This window comes from Rhinoderma darwinii, chromosome 1 (assembly GCF_050947455.1).
Source record: "Rhinoderma darwinii isolate aRhiDar2 chromosome 1, aRhiDar2.hap1, whole genome shotgun sequence".
NCBI classification, from domain to species: domain Eukaryota; kingdom Metazoa; phylum Chordata; class Amphibia; order Anura; family Rhinodermatidae; genus Rhinoderma; species Rhinoderma darwinii.
In genome coordinates, this window is record NC_134687.1 from 37,397,523 (window position 1) to 37,422,381 (window position 24,859).

A 24,859-nucleotide genomic window follows, 5' to 3' on the forward strand; every position below is an offset into this window, starting at 1 on the left:
TGGTTATAAGAAATGGAGGGGTCCGCACAACGTTTATTTCATTTAAAAATAAATAAATTAAAAAATGACGTGGGGCCCCCCATTTTTGATAACCAGCCAAATACAACATAGCGGCAGCAGGCTAGTATTACCAGGGTGGGAAGGGCCACGGTTTTTGGCCTTTTCCAGCTTAATAACACCAGACTGCGGTCGCACCAAGGCCCGACTATCACTACAGATGGTCGGGTACTAGATCATACCCAGCTCTTCCCTGTACCCCTGGTGGCGGTGGGTACCGGGGAAATAATGGGGGTTAGTGTTAGCCTCTGCATCGGCTAACACTAAGCTCCGCCTTAGTAATGGACGCTGTCAATCAGTCAGCAGCTATTACTAAGGCGGTAGTAATAAAGTTTAAAAAAAAAATACAAAGACATAGAAAAAATATATTTTATTGAAATAAAACGCCCCACACAACCCTCATTAACAATTTTATTGAACATAAAAAAAGCCGCCATCAAAGTAGTCCTCGAATCCGATGTAGTCCAATGACCAAACCTGTAAAAAAACACAAACACCAAAAAAAACAGTAGTAACACATGTGGTAGGCTTAGATACAGTACCCATGTGTGATACTGTCTTTTAGACCATGTATCTAAGCCTACAATAAGGCAGGCTTAGATACAGGACCCCAGCTGACAGTAATCATATACCCTGTATCTAAGCTTACCACAAGGCAGGCTTAGGTACAGGACCCCAGCAGGCAGTAATGATGTCACACTTAGGCCGGGTTTACACGAGCATGTGCGTTTTGCGCAAAAGGCACTTAACAGCGCCGTGTGTCAGCACCGTGTGACACTCCGTTTGGATGTTTGGACGTGGTGCTTTTCTGCTTTCATTCATCCTTTTCAGTGCTATTGCGCGATTCACGCTTGTCCCACGGAAGTGCTTCCGTGTGACATGCGTGGTTTTCACGCACCCATTGGCTTCAATGGGTGCATGATGCGCGAACGTCGCACAAATATAGAACATGTCGTGAGTTTTTCGCAGCGGACTCACGCTGCGTAAAAATCACGCACCTGTCTGCACGGCCCCATAGACTAATATAGGTCTGTGTGACGTGCATGAAAATAACGCGCGTTGCACGGACGTATAACACGCTCGTGTAAATGAGCCCTTACCCAGTTCTTCGGTGCAGCGGATGTCCTGACACCATCCAGCATCATGACGCGAGAAGACGTCAGGACTTACGCTACGTGCTCGAGAAGGTGGCTAAGTATGTGTCTTTACTATAGTAACAGGAGCCCGTGTATTTTATGTCATAGGCCCCAGTTTCTATAGTACATTTCTATAGCAGTGCGACCCCTGTAGCGGTGGTCGCCCGGGGCACCAGGCCAAAGATCCGAGGCTTGGGCCCCAGAAGTCCGGTGCTAACGACACCCTTGTATTGAACCATGAAATAAAAACTAGTATTCCAGCCGCACTTCTCATGTTTTCTATTTTATATACAATACATATGATGTGACTTTCCGTACATCACTAATATGTCACCCACATCCCATCTGTTGTAGCTACCTCCATATAAAGATCCTCATTGAAAAAGGCAAAGTTACATAGTAATAAAATAACATAAAAGTAAGAATCTTCAGTTAAAAAATAAATTATTTTGTGCGGATGATTTAACAATATCCAATTGTCTAGGACCATTAGGACCACTAGGACATTTTGAGGAGATAGAAGATCCACCGATCAGGACCTCCTTCTATTAGAGTGAAGAACCACTACAAAGAGCAGCAATAAGGCAGAAATAATTGGACGGCCCACTGATTTCAGTAGGATGCTGTGTAATGATTATTTTCCTGCAGTGTTGGCAAATTCTCCTGCCAATAAAAAGTCATATAATGGGGTTCCAGTAGTTACACCCCCAGCAAGCTCTCCGGGAACTTATGAATTGGAAAGGGGTTGTACGAAATGTTAACACTTTAGTCAATTAAAAGATACACATAGCGATTGTTTTATTACTATTAATCAAAAAATATATGATCAATAAGGGTATATTCACACGTTTTAGTTTGTGGCATTTTTCTTGCCGCAATTTTACAAAGAACGAAAATTGAATGAAAAATGTAGTTCCTCAGATGTAACAAGTATTGTACAATTATCGTTTAGAGGTGCAGAATTTAAGGGGTTGTCTCATGATGACATCACCTCTCCAAATGCCCTATTAGGAAATACAGACTTCACAGAGGGGGTCAACTTCCCTCTATTATGTCTATATTCCTTAATAGAGCAAATACTTTGCTCAGGACCCCCTATTATGTAAGAAAAGCTTTGGCTCTGGTGGGCCCATTTCGTCCATGCATTACATGTACAGCCACCTATTTAAATGACCGCCATGTAATGCTACATTTCCCTTGTACTGGCCACTGCAGGAGAAATCTCTATCCAAACACGGCTTTTCTCAGGGACAACAGCTGATTGCTGCAGGTTGCCTTCATGCCACGACCCCTTTAGCAAAAGTACCTTTATACTAAAAAACAACGATTATATTTGACTTTTCTAAAACGATACAATCAGCAGATGATCGAGCATTTGCTCGTTCATCTGCTGATCGCTGCCCTGTTTACACAGGGCAATTATCGACAACGAGCGTTCTGTGAACGATCGTTTGCCCGATAATTGGCCCATGTAAAAGGGCCTTTAGAGTGAGTTGCCTTTGATGCTGCTCTTGGAAGGTGCTGATTCAACTTGCAGAGATCATAACATCAAATAACGCTCAAGGATCCTGGATAGGAGAAGGCTTACAGCCCTGGAGGTTAAGCATTTGAGTTTTATTGTTTGATTATTGTCCTTATCTTTTTATTTCAGCTTCAAGGAGATCTGTAGGAGAGGAACTCAACATAGATCCAGATAACAGGAAGGTAAAATTGTAAACATCTACCAGTTGTCAGGGGTGGTGTTCTAAAGCTAATAATTTAACTGAAAGGTTGTAACTTTCTAGTAGAGCCTACAGTAGGGTCCAATCGAAGGAGGTAGGACCCCTGCAATATGAAGTAAGGGTATATCCCTGAGGAAGCCACGGAATAATTTTTTGAGTGCTTTATTGATATATTTCTTACAATTTTATGCCTTTACATTTTGTTTTTTGTGCTTTGCATTAATTTGGGAGGTTACGTCTAGATTGGTATATGCAGGGCCGGATACAGGTTTATGTGGGCCCTTGGGCGACACAGACTTAGTAGGCCCCTTTGCGGGGGAACTCGTGGCGGCACTAAAATGGCAGAAAACGTCACTTTTTGCCCCCATATAGACGTTAGGCCCTGTTTAAGCCTTCATATAGAAGTTAGGCCAGTTTGCACCCCCAAGAATTTAGTGCCCTCTGTATAGTGCCACACAGCCCCCCTCCCACGTAGTGCCAAACAGCCCACTCTACCCAGGTAGTGCCACACAGCCCCCACCTCCCAGGTAGTGCCACACAGCCCCCCTCCCAGGTAGTGTCACACAGCCCCCCTTCCAGGTAGTGCCACAGCCCCCTCCTCCCAGGTAGTGCCACACAGCCCCCCCTCCCAGGTAGTGCCACACAGCCACCCTCCCTGTTAGTGCCACACAGCCACCCTCCCTGGTAGTGCAATACAGCCCCCCTCCCTGTAGGTAGCGCCTTTGGAGTTCCCTGTAGGAGTGGAATCCCCAGCCAGAGCATAAGCCGACGCTCTGGCTGGGGATTCCGCTTCAGGAGAAGCCCCTGAAATCATGGTCTATATATGAACAGTGTTGTCAGGGGCAACCCCAGAGCCATAGTCCCGGGTGGAGCACTACTAGCACTCTTCCTGGGACTCCTGCTATGCTCCTGACATCACTGTCCATATATGGATAGTGATGTTCGGGGCAGAGCTGAAGTCACGGGCAGAGTGCTAGTAAAGGCTCTGCTCCGGTACTCCGGCACTGGGTAACCCCCTGACACCACAGTCCATATACGGCTAGTGATGTCAGGGGCAACCCCAGAGCCAATGTCCCGAGCAGAGCACTTCTAGCACTCTGCCTTGGACACTGCTCAGCTCCTGACAACACTGTCCATGTATGACAGTGATGTCAGGGGCTTCCCCAGAGACAGAGTCCCGGAGCAGAGCCGCTAGCACTATGGACAGTGATTCCGTGACAATGGCAACATTAGCACCCGGTGGCCGAGTGGGCCCCCCCCCAAGGGTAGTGGTCTCGGCCCTGGTATATGTAGCTTATCAATGTTTATACTATCATGTACTGTCTGGGTGCTTTTTAAATGTTTTTTAACTCGTTCCTGCTTCTGTTTCTGCATATTGATTAAATAAAATTAAAGGTTTTTGTATCTTGGATGTTGTCTGTGTGCACACTTTGCCTTTTTTCCTATATAATTCATTGCTGTGGGTGTGTGGCTTTGTTGCACCACATATATTAAAGAGGCTCTGTCACCAGATTTTGCAACCCCTATCTGCTATTGCAGCAGATAGGCGCTGCAATGTAGATTACAGTAACGTTTTTATTTTAAAAAAACGAGCATTTTTGGCCAAGTTATGACCATTTTTGTAGTTATGCAAATGAGGCTTGCAAAAGTCCAAGTGGGTGTGTTTAAAAGTAAAAGTCCAAGTGGGCGTGTATTATGTGCGTACATCGGGGCGTTTTTAATACTTTCACTAGCTGGGCGCTCTGATGAGAAGTAACATCCTCTTCTCTTCAGAACGCCCAGCTTGTGACAGTGCAGATCTGTGACGTCACTCACAGGTCCTGCATCGTGACGGCCACATCGGCACCAGAGGCTACAGTTGATTCTGCAGCAGCATCAGCGTTTGCAGGTAAGATCGACTTACCTGCAAACGCTGATGCTGCTGCAGAATCAACTGTAGCCTCTGCTGCCGATGTGGCCGTCACGATGCAGGACCTGTGAGTGACGTCACAGATCTGCACTGTCAGAAGCTGGGCGTTCTGAAGAGAAGAGGATGTTACTTCTCTTCACAGCGCCCAGCTAGTAAAAGTATTAAAAACGCCCCGATGTACGCACCTAATACACGCCCACTTGGACTTTTACTTTTAAACACACCCACTTGGACTTTTGCAAGCCTCATTTGCATAATTACAAAAATGGTCATAACTTGGCCAAAAATGCTCGTTTTTTAAAAATAAAAACGTTACTGTAATCTACATTGCAGCGCCTATCTGCTGCAATAGCAGATAGGGGTTGCAAAATCTGGTGACAGAGCCTCTTTAAGCAGTGCCATCCATTTTTGCCTATGTAATGGACATGTGATGTTAGCATCATGTGGAGGGCTGGGTGCCTGTGTGTCACTTACCTGGGGAAGAGATAGCACCAGGATGCATTATGGGAAGAAGACGAGTCGGCGGAGGCAGAGTGATGCTCTGGGCAACGTTCCACTGGGAATCCTTGTGTCCTGGCATTCATGTGGATGTTACTTTGACATGTACCACCTATCTAAACATTGTTGCAGACCAAGTGCACCCCTTCATGGCACTGGTATTCCCTAATGTCAATTGCCTCTTTCAGCAGAATAATACGGATGTAGCCATCTTTAACTTGACTCTGATAACTTGCTGCAGCGTGATATCACACAGCAAAAGCCATTGAAAAGTCATTGAAAAAGTCAAGATAAGAGATCTAGCCACTGTGTATTTAATGCGTTAAAAGTCAAGATAAAGATGGCTACATCTGTATGCCTTGTTCAGGAATGGTTTGAGGAACATGACAAAGAGCTCAAGGTGTTGACTTGGCCTCCAAATTCCCCAGATCTCATTCCGATCTATCATCTGTGGGATCTGCTGAAAAACAAGTATGATCCATGGAGACCCCACCTCACAATTTACAAGACCTAAAGGATCTCCTGCCACCGTCTTGGTGCCAGATACCACAGTTCTCCTTCAGAGATCTTGTGGAGTCCATGCTTGGGCGAGTTAGAGCTGCTCTGGAGGCACAAGGGGAACTGCACAATATTAGGCAGGTGGTTTTAATGTTATGGCTGATTGATGTATGTACTGTCTATATCAGTGGTGTAACAAAGGATCAAGGGGTCTATAGCAAGTTTTGGAATGGGGTCGAACTCCACCACAACCACCTGTAGCAACGACTTCTGGACATGAAGTTATTATGATTATGTCTCCATTCTTCTATGCATATGCCAACTACCATGATTGTTACACCCATGGTCTATATGCTTTATTCATTTCTAATGTTGCAGTAATATCATCAATAAATACAATTCTAATTGACATGGCTTGTCCCCTTAGATTAAATCTAGCTGGCTGAATCTTAAAGGAGACATGGATGGCCAGAGTAACTCATCAGAAGCAGACACACAATCACTTTGTCTAAGTTCGGGAGCCTACAGAGATTCTACCCAGAGGAACCCCGGGGAGTCTTACTCTCGTAAGTTGCTTTATGTTCTTCTGAGACCTGTGATGGATTACAGTATGTGTCTATGTATGCATACATTTTATCTTCCTTAACATTGCAGAAACCTTTTACTCAACCCTTTATATGGTGATGCCTAGTTATTCAATTCAGTCCCTGGTTCAGTGGAAACAAAAATCAGAGTACCATTCACAAACACAGGCAAAAGTGACGGTGCATATACGAGTATCATTATTTAATGGATGGAATTAAGAAAACTCATACATATTAATGTAAAGTCAACATATAGATGTAGTGTATGTTAAATTGTGTTTCACCACCGGTATTCATGTGCCACGATGATATTTTTGTTCAGAAGAAAACTATGTATATATTTTGCTTGCAATACCATGCCTAACCACATGTTGTGCTGTTAAGATAATGTCTGTTCATACGCAATTCAAAGCACGTAGTATTCAAGCAGTATAGTACAGTACTCTAAAGTGCCACCTAGTGGCAGGAATATACAGACTGGGCTGTTTTTTTAATTTGTTAAAAGGCATAAAATGGCATCCTGAAACTTGACTGATCTTATCAATCAGTTTTGGATGAAGACATAACCTGTCTCGTTGTGTTTTGGTATATAGGGTTACCTTATTCGAAGTCTGCATCCCTACCTGGATATGGTAAAAATGGACTAAATCGAGTAAGTCAAAGTGCAGTAAACATAATATGCAATCTTTCAATTATGCAGAGTTAGCCAGTTATATGATTCCTTTTCCACGTAGACCATGATGGACTGGTGGAGTATTTTTTATATGAATCAGCTATCCCTTAGGAGGCGCTATTGTGCAGCTCAGTAGGGTGTACAGAAACACATGTAGCAGAGTTCAGTTTGTCAATGAAACACAACTGAGCTCGTCATTTACATAAAATGCATACAATCTTTTGCCCTACCCCTGATAAGAGAGGATCAAGGACCACTTAGGGCATGTAATGGATCTGCCACCTCTCATCATATGTCTATTTTAATAAATAAATGTATTCCCCATGAAATAACAATTCTGGAACGTATTTTCTTAGAACTCTGCATTGTGGCTGTCACGTTGGGTTCATGGACCCACTGGGCCGTACCGCCTTGACGGTATGGCAGCTGGCCAACAGGGTGCAGGTCACAGTCTATAGCTCCTATAGTGTACCTGTGGCAGCTCAGACAGTAGCAAGGCAGGCTCGGCTGGGAATAGGCAGCAGGCAGACGTCAGGTGTCGTGTAGCAGCACAGGCGTGGAATGCTGCACATAACGACTACAGCTCAGCACAGCTCTTGATCAGGATAGCACAGGATACAGGTACGGGAAACACTGGGAACTGGAAAACACTAGGAGACCATTTGCATAGACAAACTTTGGGTATGACAACAACGCTCAGGCATGGGAGGAAGGGGTTGGGCCCTTCATATAGTCCAGGATACTCATGGGCTAATTTTACAATAAAGTCCGGTGCGCGCGCTGCCCCTTTAAGAGCGGACACGAGTGTGCGCGCGCACCCTACGGGGACCCGGCCGAGGTAAGCGTAAGTGAGCGCTGGCGTCTCCTGAGGAGGAGACGGGGCCTGCGCTCGCAGACCCATGGCTGCGGCCGTCACGAGGTGAGTGAGCCTGACGGCCCGTGGCCATGGACATGACAGTGGCGTTCCTCTGTTATTACTCCTAGAAATTTATTAATAAATTGTTAACTGGGTGTTAGCATTCAGCTTGTCAAAGGGGCATGTCCCTACACAGTCTCTCTTTTGTCAGCACTGATTGGACAGTGTCGGTCTGTGTAAGGACACACCCACAACTGGTAACACCCAGTTGTCAATTTATTCATACATTTCTAGGAGGAATAACAGAGGAACAATGCAACATAGCGTTCTAAGAAAACATGATCCAGATTTGTTATTTCATAGGGATTATTTTTTTTTATTTTTACTAAAACAGACATGTCTTGAGAGGTTACAGGTCCTCTTCAAATTCAAAAAAATTCTCTGATACCAGATTTCCTTTAAAGCTGTTTCTCTGCCCAACTAAAAGCATGTTAATCAGATATGCAGTGAATGACTGATTGGTGGGCGTCTAACTTCTGGGACCCTCACTAAACAACGCCAATCCTGAGCCAGCACTATGTGTTGAATCTGCAGTACAGCTGGACACACTTAAACAGGTCTGGTTCCAGAGAGGTGCAGTAAGTACATTACCCAGTAATTCTGTTAACATCAGCATAGTGACAGTTTCCCTTGAAGGGAAACTGTCGCAATGCTGATGTTAACAGAGTTACATTGTAATTCATTAATAGATAATACATTAAGTATAAATGTACATAAAAACAATGCGATATACAATTCACAGTGAAGCAGACACAGTGTTAACTAGAGATGTTAGTAGAGAATTGAGATTACATTAAAAATAAATAACAATGAAATGATTTTCAACTTAACCGATATTATATCTATTTCTCCAGGCTGCCAACTTTGGTCAATACCATTTGGACGATGATTCCAGCTGGGGCATGAAAGGTACAACTTCTCTCAATTCAAGTTATTTCTATTAAAATATATACTATATTTGTGGACATTACTTATTATTAGTAAATTTGGCCATTTTAGTCACATCTGTTTATACCAGGGGTATATAATTCAGCATATAACCATGAATTGTCAGGTAGAATGGGTTGTACTCATAGGTGTACTTTTGGTAGCTTTTAACATGACTGTGTCTTAGGATACCGTTTTCCAATAATTCAGCTCAGCATATTGAGAGTTAATGTCTACAGTAATTTTGTAACATATTATAGGGGTTGTAGCTTCATTTTTTACACGTATTGCTCCAGCTGCCCTTCACACAGTCATAGAATTCTACGAGAAAACTTTGGCTGCCTGTGGCCACCACTAGGGGGAGCTCAATGCATATGGATTTAAGTATTTACTATTGAACTCTGTGGTATTTGTAAAAAGCTGTATGCACTAAGCTCCCCCTAGTGGTGACTTCAGGAATACTGAACTTGCACTGAATTTAGGGATGGAAGATAAGCCAATCAGTACCATTCCCTTTCTACCATCTAGAAACGTTGGGTCACAACTCTTGTGGGAGCTTTAATGGGGTAATTGGTTGTTATTCGAGTTTCCAAAAACAAAGACAGCGTGTCCTCAGTAACCAGTCTTTCCCATATTCATGTCTCAGCTCAATTGGCACTATGCCAAGGTCAAAAAAGGGGCAAGGAGGCTTGGCAATCTCTTATTACTTTATTAATCAGATTTAGTAAAACTCAATTGAAAGTGAAGATCCACAATTAAATCCATTAAATGTCATATATTTTCTTCACAGAGTACAAGGTAAGAGGCGTGAGACCAGAGCAAATAGACACCCCCCATTCTCCTCTCCCGCACAAGGTTACACTGTCTATGCCTTTATTATGACCGTACCTTTGTATGTGACACTATGAATTCAAGTATGTACAGTCTACATTTCTTATCTGAAGACACAGGTGACATGAGTCTGAGCTCTCTTTTATGATCCTCCATCCTAGGTCTATCCCTATGAAATGCTGATTGTAACAAACCAAGTGCGGGTAAAACTCCCGAAAGAAGTGGACCGGACCAGACTGGAGGTAAAGCGGAGCATCTGCTCATGTTCATGGCTTTGACCCATTATTGAGATTAATATTATTAGATTAAAAAAACAGCTCTGCTTTTTTTCCAGCAACAGCGCCATTATTAACTATGGACTGTGTCTGGTATTGCAATTAATTCCTGTTTACTTTTCTAATCTCAGACAGCTGAAGTGTAAATGTATCACTGTTATCAGCGCAAGGTAAAAACTGTTCAGTGACTATATTTAAAGGGTTTCTCTGCTACTTATTAGGCTGCATTCACACGAATGTGGCCAACCTCAGACGTATTTTTTATGTCCGAGATGCACTCGTGCTGGACGCGTTATCACGCATCCCCCATAGACTAGAGTCTATGGAGGGATGCGTGAAGCGCAATAAAATAGGACATGTCCTATTTTTTCACGGACACTTCACACGCTCCGCTGAAACAACGGTCGTGTGAACGGCCCCATTAAAATACATGAGTCCGTGTGACGGACGTTTTTTTAACGGCCATCACAACAACGTGATACGCGCTCATCTGAATGAGCCCTTAGAAGGGTCCTTTGACAAGAAACTGATCATAAAGTTTCCCCCTGCTGTGACCCCCAGCGATTCGCTGTAATCTGTGGGGAAACCCAGGGGTGTAGCTGTAGGGGTTGCAGAAGTAGCAGTCACACCCGAGCCGTGGAGCCTTAGGGGCCAAAAAGCCCCTCATCCACATAAGAATACACCAGTATAATAAATGATATATGGTTGGTGGGGGCCCTGCTATAGATTTTGCAATGGGGCCCCGGAGCTTCAAGTTACGCCTCTGGGGAAACCTGTCAGTAAATGTTCAATTTTCCTGCAGCTCCACCTTAGGGGAACTTAAGCATTACACATTGCCCATTCATATCACTGGGTTGTCTGCTGGACAGGACAGGTCCTCCAGAGCAGGAGACACACTTTATAACCATTCTCCACTCTGGCCAAGAGATGAGGATCCTGAGTAGGGGACCCCGTCTATGAACTCAGAATTCTCTAATCGGGTATATGAAAATGGGTTTTCTAAATTGCACGACCACTTACCGGTAAAAGGTTTTAAGTTTTTATGTAAATAAAGCTTGAAGGGTTTGTTCCATCTGAACAAACCTCATTCTAAATGCTGCGGACGGCGTCATTTGTAGTATTACATGACACACTATGTGGCTAAGTTAACACGGGGCGGATACGCTGCGTAAAGGTACACAGCTTATTCACCCCGGTGGCCACAGGGAATTCCGGAGCGACAAACTGCATTAAATTGCGGTGCAGTTTTTTGCCCAGAATGTCCGTTGCGGAAGACTGCGGTATTAGCTGGCCTAGGAGACCGCTGCAGCCTGTGATTGGCTGCAGCGGAGGTCACATGGGATAAAACGTCATCCCAGGAGGCCGGCCTGCAGAACGTCAGAGGTAAGTATAAAGTTTTTGTTATGTTTAAAAGTTGCGATTTTTGTGCCATAATCTGTGCGATTACAACACAAAAGTCGCAACACTTGACTGTTGCGGGTTTTGGATCCCCATTGAATTCAATGGGGAAAACTCGCAACAAAAAATTGGCAATTCCGCAACCACAATTGACATGCTGCAGCTTAAAAAAATGCACCACAGTTCAATATGTGTGCAGAATCTCCACATGCCATGTACGCAGCGTGATGAGATTTCTTGAAATCTCATCCACTCCTCTGCTACTGTATTATGCTGCGGATTTTCCGCAACAAAATAAGTTGCGGAAAATCTGCAGTATTTACGCCACGTGTGGACTAGCCCTGTAAGTGACTGAGCAACCATGGAATGCATGGACATGCCAAGTCCGCCAGAGTGGGTGCTGCTCTATGCATTGGCTTTCTGCTATGGCTAACACAGGGTTTCCATCTATGACACATTCATATGCCCTATGGACAGGGCTATCTTGCCTTTATTTCTGAGGTCCCACTGAATTCTTGGGGAGGCGGTAGATTTCCTGAATTGGCTGTACTATATGTGCAGTGTGACAGTACACAGCCCTACTGCTCGCAGCGGAAAGGGACATAGGGGTCGGAGTTCTAACCATGTGATCCCACTCGGCCGATCAGCCAAGAACTTGCTGATTGACATACAGTTCACCCTTTGATCTCCCCCAACGGGAGTGCAGGAGCACCTGTGAGCACATGACATTGATTACGGCAAAAACTGCATTTATTAATACTCCACTCAGAATCTGTTAAAAATAAATGAATAAAATAGAAAAACCCAGGATCTTTTATTTTTTAATGTATATTTTTTTAATTTGGAGGGATAATTCTTGGGTTCACTGTAAATATACTGAATGTAGAGGCCTATATTAATGCCCACAAAACCTGTAAAATCCTATTCTCTTCTTTGACCTCTCCATAATATCCCCAACGTGCCAAGCAGCCGCTGAGGATTTTGGACATCACTCGCAAGAACCTTGTTTATTCAGATTGGTACTTCTTCCCTTAAACACTTCAATGTGTTTCTTCTCCTGATTACTCAGCAAGAGATTTTGCTTTCGCAGCTCATTTCTTTTTTAAGCCAGGATCATAAAAAAAGACATATCACTAATAAAGAGAATGTGAGAAAATCTTGTACATCTGGAATTCATGAATGGAAATGTATCTGATTATACGATGCCAGGGGAGCCTGTCGACAGCAGCCGTACACAGGTTAAACGCGCCACTTTAATCAGAACGTTTGTTTGGGGACATCAAGTTTGTTTTGGACAGATACGAGACCCCTTGGCTCCTCTTCTTAATAAGACGTGTAGCTACTTATCAACCCTTAGCTGTACTCATGTTTATTCAGAGCGGGTCTTGATCTAGTTGTCTTAGAGCAGGTGTGGCCTTGGCCGTCCTGAAGAGATCAAAGACTCAAGGATGTCCCGGAGTTCAGGGGGATAAATAATAAATACGCCAGCCATGTGTGACGGGAACATTATTGCAGGGTATTTGTGTGAAGAATATCCTAATGCCAAACACCTGAATCAATATAAAGTCCAAAAACGGGATCAGCAGAGTGACCGTGCTAAGCTGGGACCTTCATGTCGATCTGCCGCTTTATATAATACACCTGGGGAAGGCCACAATCTGTAAAATACAGTATCTATGGATGTAGACCATGCGACTGCTATGGGGCCATTGAAGCATGGACGGTTTTAGTGGGTGGCAAACTGGGCATTTGCCCAGAGCCTCCATTTACTAGGAGTAAGGCGGCTCCCCAAGGATGGGACCCCAGGAGCAATATGACATTTTTCATTTGACCACTTTACTGCTTTTTACCACCTGGGATTAAAAATTACACCTTAGACCCCCCAGGGATTTTGAAATAAAAATAAAAAATCTAAAAATGGCGATCATGGTTACTTTTGCTTGTTGCCCACGTCTTCTTGCATTTTCTATAAAACCGACCCTGCCTTCGAGAGGAGACCCCCAGCCTTGTTGGAACCATCCACTTTGCTATAAAAGTGGTGAAAGCCCGTACAAAACTTGACGGGATGGCGCATGACACTGGGATTCTTTCTTTGGTGTTCTTTGAATCCCTGTGACCCGGTTCACCCCCGAGGTCGTGCACTAGGTATAATACAGTGTATCCGTTTTACCTGAAGTACTCCTAAGTTATTTTGCAGACCTTGGAAATCTGGAATAGCACCCTCAGACCAGAAAAGGTGGTACACTCATCCACTTATATACATACTGGCAAAATTTTGCCTTTAGCAGCAGATCTTGGGTACCAGCGAATGAGAGGAAAAAGCGAAAGAGAGGGTTTACGGCTTCAAAGACAAAGATTTTTTTTTGGTTGACTTTGTTTTATTTGTGGTTGTTTCTATGACTTAAACAATTCTTCCCTAAATTATTATTTTATTTGTAGCAAAAATGTGAAAGTCACATTGGGGATTTTAGATCTTTTGCAGTCATCTCATTGCAATCAAAAAAATTGTTTATAAAGTGAAACGCGTGTCTCCTCCAGAAGGTGGCCAAGATCCTCCCCTGACTTCTATCACTTTTAATCACCACTGTTCAACGCTAAACCTTGTGGTTCTCATGGCACCCTGGGGAGAGCGATGTTACATTTACCTCAGTCCTAAAAACTTTACTCATTAAGTCCCATTCCTCAGAATTGACCTAAACTCTCCTCATTTCACAGGATACAAAGAGTATTTGCCAAAGTTTTGTTTTAAAGGAAATAAAGACCATACGATGTGGTTACTTTTGCAAGTATGATCTCACCGCAGCAGCATTCCCCACATATTAAACCATTTTACATGTAGAGTGAGTTTTCCATATAGTACTTGTTCTGGGTTAGATTGCCAGTAATGAGCGTTTATATCCACCCACACATTTTCTGGACACAATATCCACAACCAAGCCCCTGGTATTATTATTGTGTGTCCTGAGTGATGATCAGCCGTCTTATATGTTGTCTCTTTAGTCTATATTGTCTAACAACATGCCGCGGAGATATAGGGAGTTCTGCCCTGTTATAGGTATTGCTATAGATTGTAATTGATACTGATAATAACCTTATATAAGGATCTTACTCATAATACTGAAAGGGGCTCCAAACCTAAGCTTTACTTTAATACAACATCATTCTTTATACATCTTTTCTGCACTAGAGGGCAGTCTAGAACACAAATGTATAGAAAAACAAAAAGGAACATTAATGGATCCATATGTGTTCAGTTCGTTTTAGCTGTATATCTGCTTATTTTTATATATTATTATTTATAAATGCCACAGCGCCTCCCATGAGTTCAAGCCACAATACACCCAATAGTGCCAGCCATACTGCCCCACATTCAGTACTTGCAACAATACCCCTGTGAATAACAGCCACTTGTATATGTCTTCAACGACCCTCCCAAAGTAATTTCAAACCTAGATTCATGAAGGGTCTTTAAAGGGGTTGTTCACTTGGGGCAATCCTTTTTTGTTAGACTGGCCCCCCGACAATAAGCTAATCACAGTTTATCCTACTGCTGAGATCCCTAGCGATCAGCTGAAATCTGGGAAAGAACCAGCAGCAAGTGTTCAATTTCCCTGTAGCGCTACCACAGGGGAAATTAAGCATTACACATTTTTATGGAAATCAAATGTTTCTCCAGAGTAAAAGCTGATTTTCTCCGACTTATAGGGTCTACTAACTCAGAATTCCCTAATATGGGAACTTGAAATTGTGTAAACCTGATGACACCTTAAATAATATTGAATTTCACTAGATATAGTTGGTGCCTAACAAGACTTTGTCACTGTTTCTTCTGTTTCATGACTACAATGAAGAGACACCTGTCAACAGAGGAATTCCAACACATCTTTGGGATGACCATCGAAGAGTTTGATCGCTTGGCATTATGGAAGAGGAATGACATGAAGAAGAAGGCACTGCTTTTCTAGCCTGCGCCACCCACATCACAGAGCTGCCATCTGTAGTGTTATCAACTTCTTCACACTCTTCTCCTGGAAGAGCAAGGCAAGACTGTTCCATGGGGCCAGCAAGTTCGCTCATCATCTTCGAAAATGCCAATGTCTGCCAATGTTGCTTTATTTACAATATTTCTAGCTACCCTGGAACACTGGAACACCGACCACTGCATTTCAGGGGTACAACCGTATGTATTGCCCGTGTATCCACATTTCTCATCAAAATCAAGTGACACGAAGGCCAAAGACTCGCATGTAAGCCATGATTGCATTCATTTCTATGTGGTTTATTATGGAGATGAAAGCTTGACTAACCTGATAACAAAACTCTTCATATGTACCAATAAGCCTGTGCTTGCTATACCCATGTATTCACTAAGACTGGCACATTAAGTTATTATCTAACAACCGTTTCTTATAGAAGCTATCTCAGGCATCTTTGCGGCCATAATTATTTCTTTTGTAGTCTATGTAGCTTGGATATCCAACTCATTTACATCATTCTGGATTCTCATTTGCTCACAGATATATCCAGTGACAATAATACAACTAGATCTAATTCATTACAGTCAGGACATTATTGGACGTTGATGACTGTTGTGGGAAACCCATGGTGATAGGTCTTGAAAATTACACAACGGAAATTTACAAACTCCTTATTTTTCGTTTTATTAGGTCCCATAATGCATCACTTCAAACCAGTCTCACCCGCAGTAGATGGGGCGTAGTAGGTGCATGGCTGTACTGTATGAGTCTGTGTAGAGGAAGGGAAGAGGCCGAGTTATGCGGTAGGCAGCATAAAGATGGCATTAGGCATTCTAAGGCCAGGATCACACACACAGTTTCCATGCAGTTTTTAGTGCAGTTTTTGGCTCAGTTTTTTTAGCCAAACACAGGAATGGACACAAAAGAAAGGAGACGCATCAGTCTTTTCTTTATACATTTCCTTCCTTTTGGATCCACTTCTGACTTCACTCAAAAACGGAGCCAAAAAGGGCCACAAAAATGACATTAAAACTGTGTGTGAGATCCTGGCATAAAGAGTGGAGATTACTTCTTGACCTGTCCTATTTTCTGCGTTTACGGACCATGTTCCTATACTTTTTGATGTGAGCACTGCCCGCAAATGCGACAGTCCGCTGCCCGTCAGTGCCATATTTACTGACCGTAAATACTGCCTGGATGTGTACATGAGGCCTTAGACCGTCAGCAGTTGCAAACAAGGTGCTTTTTTTCATTGAGCCAATGAAGTGTACTTGTGGCCCACACACAGTGGAAATTTTGTCCAAGATTGATGAGTTTATGTAGTTACTAAATAGAGATATTGGTAAAGCTTGAGACACATAGTTGTACCTACAATATTGAACCCACCAAGGGTACATTCGTTGCCATTTTCTGGAATGTATGGTCGCCATTACATATGGTACAACTATGGGAAAACTAGAATGGGAATGGGAATTGTACATTATGTAGAGATTGATCTATCTGTGTTGTATACAGAAATCCTCGTCGTTCCTGTGGTTGAAAGTAAATTAAAGTAAATTCATCTCAGTCTTGGGCAGTCCGGCTATCATATCAAATTGGGTTCTAACAGGGTTATGTGATATGTTTTCAGATCAAGTAACAGATCTTTCAGGGTGGGAGAGTTAAAGAGGTTGTCCACTACTGGACAACTGATGACTTATCCATAGGATAGGTCATCAGTACATGATCTTTGGGGGTCCGACACATGGACCCCGTACCGTTAAGTCTGCCTCCGAGCATCGGACGTACATGCTGGAAGCAGTTGGCTCCGGCCACTGAATAGAGTCCGAGCTGTAGTACTGCAGCTCTGCTCCTATTTAAGTGAATAGGAGCAGAGCTGCAGTTCGGCAGCACGGCCGCTATGCTATGTACGGAGCCAACTGCTTCCAGCTCCGCACATGGCATAATGGGCCATAACATCCGGAGCCCAGAGGCAGCTGGAGCGGCTTAAAGGTGCGGGTTCCGGGTGTCGGACCCGCACCGATGAGATACTGATGACCTATCCGGTGGAGAAGTCATCAGTTGTTCAGTAGTGGACAACCCCTTTAAGGCCCTATTAGATGTAGCGATTATCATACAATTTTTTTTTTATAGTCATTGAAAGTTAAGAGATAATCGCCACATGTAATCGCATGGAACAGTCGAACGAGATTGAGTTTCCGTGGATTAGCCACAGCTACCGGAGGGAAAGATTATCGTTTTTCACCGCCACATCCCCTTGTCTAATGAGAAATCTTCAAGTTGTTAGCAGATCAGAGATGAGGTTTGTTTTTTTTTTGGGTGTATGGGCGAGCCAGCAAGGATCGCAGCAACGACTACAAAGAGATATCTTTAGCGAATATTGTTACGTGTAATAGAACACCTTTCGAGCACAAATGACATGCTAAGTTATCGCTCGTTGCTTGTTCATGAAAGAATATCTGCCCGTTTAATAGGTCCCCTAGACAAGTGTGTCTGTTTTGCCTCCGCAAAAAACGGACCGTATTTCATTAATTTCAGTTCCATGTGGCATCAGTGTGCTCTCCGTGGGTCATCAGTTTTTCACGTCCATTTTTTTCCTTTGCAAACTCTTCCTCTTTTTAGTTTTTTTTTTCTCAGCATTTCTTTAGCAACTAAATGCGTAAAACATGGACAGCACATCGATGTCATCTGTGTGCTCTCCGTGTTCTTCACACACCCATAGACTTTAATGGGCGACAAGGTCCACAAAAACAGACTAAAATAGGACATGTTGTGAGTTTCACGCAACGGACACGCGCTCCGCCAAAAAACACGCACGTGTGAATAGCCCCATTGAATGGCATGTGTCAGTGTGATGTCCGTTATTTCAATGGAAAGCACATGGACGTGAAACACGCTCGTCTGAATAAGCCATTAGGGTGACTATTAATGTGGAGATCTTTCACTGCTGGGCATTCATATTCTAGATCAGTGTTTCTCAGCTCTAGTCCTCAAGAATCTACCCCAAGGGTGAATTCACACGTCACAGATTTTCAAGTCTGCAGCAAGTCAATTCTTTCGGGGATTTGTCACAGATTTTCTCCCCGAATTTCACACTTTGCAATGTAAAGGGTGAGATTTGTGATGTCTGGACTCAACCCAAAAGTTTTGCATTTGTATTTGATATAATTATTGTCGGTTCACGAAGCATTGCCACAGGTGTTCTCTATATGCAATATTTTCAAATCATGACTTGTTACAGGTACCTTTAAAAAACATTTGACATGTCATAGTGACATTTCAGTGGTTTTGATCGGTGGGGGTCCGAGCACTGAGACCCCCAGCGATCGCTAAAACGAAGCTGCAGAAGCGCTTGGGTGAGCGCTGTGCTGCTTCGTTTCCGATCAACTTTCTTTGTAAAGCCGAGCGAGCGGTAAACAGACTGATAGACTTTATATTGAGCCTGTACACTGCTCAGTCATCTTTTCGAGAAAAGCCCATCGAAAATTAAGCAGCACAGCGCTCAGCCGAGCACTTCTGCCGCTTTGTTTTAGCGATCCGTGGGTGATTTACTGCTCGGACCCCCACCGATCAAAACTTCTGACCTGTCACTATGACATGTTAAAAGTTTTTTAGAAGTTTAGTTACTGGAGTTGAGAAACACTGATCTATATCTTCCGGCAGTAAAGCTGTGAGTAACATCCTCCCTTCTTATCTCCTCCACACAGTCCTAATTGGGCCATTGGACTGCGTGTGACCAACTTCAGGCGTCTCCATTTATGATTGTGTAAGATACGCAGCCAGGTAAGGTTGAGGAGTTCCTAATTGTGTAAGACAAATCTACTTCTGTACTTCACCTATAAATCCTCTAGGGGGAAGCACGTTTCTTACGTAAATTTAACTGTTCGGTTTTGCGTTACAATTTCCTGTAAGACGGATCTCTTATTTTATTACCATCCATTATTACTTTTTTCCCTTTATTTTAACTATATAATAATATAACGGTCTCCAACCTGTAGCTACCCAGCTGCTGTGAAACTACAACTCCCAGTTTTCCAGAGAATGTTATATGAGTTGTAGTTTCGCATCACCTTGAGAGCCGCAGGTCGGAGACCACTGTTGTAATATGTATAATATGCATAGATCAATAATTAGATCGTAAAACATGTATGAATGTATTCAGACACAGTCTATGCCATTTCTATCATTTAATAGTAAGATATGATTGATGATTATAGTGAAAACATTTCAGGCAAGGGCTCCACATGAATTTTTGGTCACCTGTGAGTCATGTTAAAAGTGTGACATTGCCACGTCTATTGTGCAACATCATGGGGTAAAAAGTACAGTGACAATTGCAAGAATTCCTACATGCCCGCCATGGAGCCCCAGCCTTATAGTAGATAGATGGTGCACCCATTACCAACAGCCCTGGGCTGAAATTAACTTGTTTATAGCAAGACAATTTGCACAATTTTCTTAGTGTAGCGACACATTCCGACCTTATGGCCCATAGAAATTGGGATCACGGTCAGATTAGACATTGGCCAAACTTTTGCAGCCTGGAAAAACCAAAAATAATACAGTTACCCTGATGGAAAAACAAAAACAAAAACACTATTAGATGCTGCTACAGGGCAATATCAAACAACCGGTATGTCATATATCCCCAGCCTAAAATATGTTTTCTATATATTTATAGCAGTGAAAAAATAAAGATATAAATATTAATATATTAAATATATAAATATATACATAGCATAATAGAGAATTATTTATTGGTATACATTTGGTGTTTTAAATTAAAAAAAGAAAAAGAAAATCTAGAATTAAATATAGATGTATGTAGTTATGTTCTGGATTACGTTCTTGTGCCAAATAAAAGAATATTCTGAATGAAATATTTACTATTAATATTTAATTTAATATTTATATAAGGGAATGACTGTCTAAAGGCTGTTCCCCAGGTGACTTAACATGGGATGGTATTAAAGGGGTTTTCTGAGACTAATATTAATGGTTTATCTTTAGGATAGGCCGTCATTATCTGATCGGTAGGGGGTCTAACTCCCAGCTGGTACTGAAATCACAGCAGCTCAGTTTCAGTAAAGCAAATAGGACTGAGCTGCAGTACCAGACACAGACACAACAAAAAGTATGGCGCTGTGCCTGGGTAAACAATGAAGGCAACGCGAAGCTCGCTGGAGCACTGCAGCTTCTTTATTTAGCGTTGCCGGGAGTCGGACCGCTACCAATCGGATACCTAAGGATAGGCCATCGATATTACCGCCCCGGAAAACCACTTTACTGTAATGTGAAAGTTAATTATTCATTTAATATACAGGAGATAAAATAACGTCATTAGTATTGAGATATCAGTTAATGGGTTATACCTAGCTAAAACATTTATGGCATATCAATGGGATAGGCTATAAATGTCTGATAGATGTGGGTTCCATCAGCCGTTTCTCTAACTCCGATAGGAAACAATGGAGGGAACCGCACACATGCCGCCTCACCAGGCAGGACGGGTTCGGGAGACCCCCGTTCTGGAGATAGGTGCTGATCCAGAGCTGGGACCCTCATCTATCAAACATTTATTGCATATCCTGTTGATATACTCCCTTAAATATCAGAACAAACAGCTATACTGAACTACCAATGGCATTGTGAGTGTGGCACTGTGGCTGTCACTCTTTTGGGGGCACATTGGTTGCCACTCTTTGTGTAGTTAACACTTTTATGAGGGCACTGTGGCTGCCACTCTTGTGGCGGCAATATGGCTGACACTGCCATGCTTTCTGGGGATCAGTAGTCATGTACGCTAGTCATGATTGAAGGGCCTTATATTGGGGGCTTTTTGAGGGTCTATATAGTAAGAGGCGACATATAGTTCCATATTGCTTACTGTGTTAATAGGAGGTGAAAAGGGAAATGTTTTTCTGAGTCCTCTTTACTTGGAGGATCGGAGAACACTGCCCTTCACGCAAAGAACAGTAAGGATAGGCCTAACTTAGGCTCAACATAACTAGTATAATGGGACTGGTGTGATTTGGAGTTTTTCTGTTTTCCTCCATTTGTGTATGGACGTCGCTTACGATGGGGTGCTACTTTAATATGATAGCTGTAGTAATAGGGGAATCTATATGCAACCGTATGCAACTACTGAATCATGCACAGATCGAGTCCCACGCAAGTGACTCCTATGAGAAAAGTGCACTCATGTGACTCCCTATAAAATGCACTTATGTGACTCCTATAAGGTGCTTATAAGGTCTACGCATGTGATACATTAGACTCATAAGCTGAATATGCTGTAAGGTGCGCTCATGTGAGTCTTGTAAGATGAATATAAGATACATGCAGCATATAAGGTACATTCATGGATTCCTATAAGGTGCATATAAGGTGCACTCCTATATGACACAGCTCATGTAGCCTAAAGTGAACTGTCACTTGTATTCTGGCTCCATTTATACACTCAGCACTGGGTAACAAGTATAATGGAACTAGGAGTCAACTTTACCTAAATTACAGCGCCCAAATCATCCAACCAATGGGGGTGCAGAATAGTTCTGTTCTATTCACATAGAGAACGGTGTAAAAACTAGTGCAAATAGTGAGAATTATCAGCCGCAACCCATGTAAAAAAAAGTCAGATTGCCTTTAAGAAACTAGTGGCTGAAATTTACGAGGATATTAATGAGATAACCTGAGGGACTAGTGGTATGGGATGAATCACATCTGGAGCCGGTTACTCTGTTTTCTAAGAAAGTGTTGAGAGGAAGTAATAAGCATGTTACTGAATGTTGCCCGAAGAGCACAAGACAATAAGATATGGATTTCACTCCCTTAATGGCGTTAATTTGCCAATAGCGTCATGATTTCTATCCTCGCCCTAGTTAACTCTTTACAGAATAAATATTTTTTTTATCAGATACTTAAAGGGGGATTCCAGTGAGATGAGAAAATCAGTAGTCACCCTCATATGGAAATCTATTATGATTGATGAGGACCTTTTACTTGTGACCCTCACTACTCCTTATAGAAGCATGTCCATGTAGTAGAAGGATTGTAAAAGGAAGGTTAGTAAAAATTGCTGCTAAAGGTTTTGGGAAGTTCTTTGGTTTCTATATGTGAGATAGAATATGGTTATGGGGCAGATGTTTTTATGGAATTTTTTGTCCCTTCTCCCACTAATAATAGCGTCCCTTTAACCCCTGCCCATAATGTAACAGTATGTCCCAGGGAGCGGTTAGTACCCACGATCCGCTGTACTAGTATGTTTTGATGATCGTGTTGCACCGGAGGCTGAGCCCACACAATCCCTAGCGAGTGGCAGCTGTAACTTACAGCCGACACCCCGCTCTAATGGTCAGGATCAGAGATAACTTCGAACCAGGCAGTTTAACCCATAATGAAAGCGGCACCTAAGGAGTTTGGCAGAGCAATGGGGCTCCCTCTGTCACACCATCAGTGCCCCGTGATGTCATAGCGGGGTGTCAATGGGTTGTCTTGGCAGCCGGTGGCCTTAACAAAGGTGAAATAGTGACGACATAATACATTAAAATACATTAGTAATGCAATTTATTATAGAAGCGATCAGAGGATCGCATGTTCAAATACCCTAGTGGGAAATATTTGAAAAAATCCCATAAGCCAATGGTAGAATTGCTTTTTTTCTCCATTTACTCCACCCCCCAACAACAAAAAAATATTAAAAGTTAATCAGTGAGATATTTTTCAATGGTACAATTTTGGAATAAATATAACCCGCCCCACAAAAAGACAAGTCTTTATACAGCTACGTAGACAGAAAAATAAAAAGGTTATGGCTCTCGGATTTTCTGATATATAGAATAAGCCAATAAGCACCGAGTGTCCTTGCGCAAACCTCGAGTGAGGATAGGGGTGATAACCCACTCAAATTAGGATAGGACTCATGTTAACGGACCCTCAGCAACCATCAGGTGCAATACCAGATTTACATTTCAGGAGCCTGTAGGCACAGATTGTCTGGCGCTTTAGACTCCACCCATCAAATAGACCACGCCTACAGTCATGTATGACTGCGCTTATAGGTAATGGTATGGCGGGAGTAAGAGAAACATGATGACCTAAGGGAATCTCAAAAAGATTCTTCTATTATATGTAACATAGACAATGCCGCTGCAAAATTTGCAGTCATAAAATAATCGTATTACCTGCCTCGAAGGGGCCTGTAAATGAGAATGTGAAGAAACGGCCAAATAAACAGCGAGGAGATATATCTTCTTCAGATTATAATTTCTCATCAAAGTTCACGAGAATTTGGAATAAGATTCATGATATTGTACGGAGGATTCCTGCTGGTGTGTCCTGAGTTTACCTTGGACAAGACTGTGTGAAGTAAGTTCCTCACTCCAGACTTGTATTGTAGGGTCCTCCTCGTGCCTGGCTGTAGTCTGTAGGAAGCTCTGAATTAAATATAAGAAATTCACTTTTACCGTCCAGACATCATTAGGGGGACACCAGAAATGGTTAAAGTTTCTTATGGTATGGCTAGTAAATTCTCAGACCTTGTAATAGACAACGTAATATTTCAGGTCGTTAGAAGTTCTCTTCTCCTTCAAGTTAGCGCACAGGGAAATTATGGTATGGTGGCACAGTGGGTAGCATTGAAGGGCTTTAACAACCGTAATTAACGATAGTTATTGTATTTAATTCTGTACTTAATCGCGAGATTACGCTGCAAACTGTCATTTCAAACGAGATTACGCTTCCTGTGCTGTGGTGTCGGAGTTGTATTAGCGAAGTGTCAGGATTCTGAATACACGTCACGTCCTGGCTGGAGGTAATGTATATTCATTGTCAGAACACTTGAGTAACGTTATAGTGTGTTTATGTGGCTGCACATAGCGATATAGCTATATCGCTATGTGCAGTGTGAATGAATGGAGATAAGTGTATGACGCTGATTGGTCACTGATTGGTCAGCGTCATGCACTTCTCTTTACAACGCCCACTTGGCCAAAAAGTAAAACACGTCCAGTTGTTCATTAAGAAACTCATTAGCATAAAGCCAAAATAGGTCATAACTCCGTCAAAAATGATCGTTTTTCTAAATATAAAACACTGCTGTGATCTACATTACAGCGGCCGATCACATCATGTACAAGATAGGCCACTTTTAATGTGGTGACAGAGCCTCTTTAAAGTGACCCTCCAGTCCAAAAGAAAAATTTGACTATACATTGGAAATGTATAGTCAACGCACCTGCTGCCCCGCTCCTGCATTCCTGTCTGCCGTTTTGTGCCCTCCAAGTTGACCACCGCAGTTTCCGACTTCACAATAAAGAGCTTCTTTGGAAGTCTGAGACACTCTCCCACCCCCTTCGATGGATGAGCACTGATGACGTCAGCTCTTGCCTTGGCACTCTGTCCGACATCATCGGCACTCGTCTATCGGAAGGCAGTGGAGGGGGTTTCAGACTTCCAAAG

At 42.7% G+C, this 24,859-nt stretch overlaps 1 protein-coding gene across 5 annotated transcripts in view; it reads left to right on the top strand.

Moving 5' to 3' along the window:
* ABLIM2 (actin binding LIM protein family member 2) overlaps window positions 1-24,701 on the top strand; it is a 152,258-nt gene extending 127,557 nt beyond the window's left edge. For all 5 annotated transcript variants that reach the window (XM_075857572.1, XM_075857591.1, XM_075857581.1 and 2 more), the window contains 7 exons: window positions 2,845-2,897; window positions 6,247-6,385; window positions 6,997-7,055; window positions 8,847-8,901; window positions 9,710-9,774; window positions 9,912-9,992; window positions 15,275-24,701. In XM_075857572.1, coding sequence (XP_075713687.1) covers window positions 2,845-2,897; window positions 6,247-6,385; window positions 6,997-7,055; window positions 8,847-8,901; window positions 9,710-9,774; window positions 9,912-9,992; window positions 15,275-15,388 — 566 coding nt within the window. In that variant the 3' untranslated portion in view covers window positions 15,389-24,701. The remainder of the gene's footprint in view (window positions 1-2,844; window positions 2,898-6,246; window positions 6,386-6,996; window positions 7,056-8,846; window positions 8,902-9,709; window positions 9,775-9,911; window positions 9,993-15,274) is intronic.
* The last annotated feature ends 158 nt before the right edge of the window (window positions 24,702-24,859 follow it).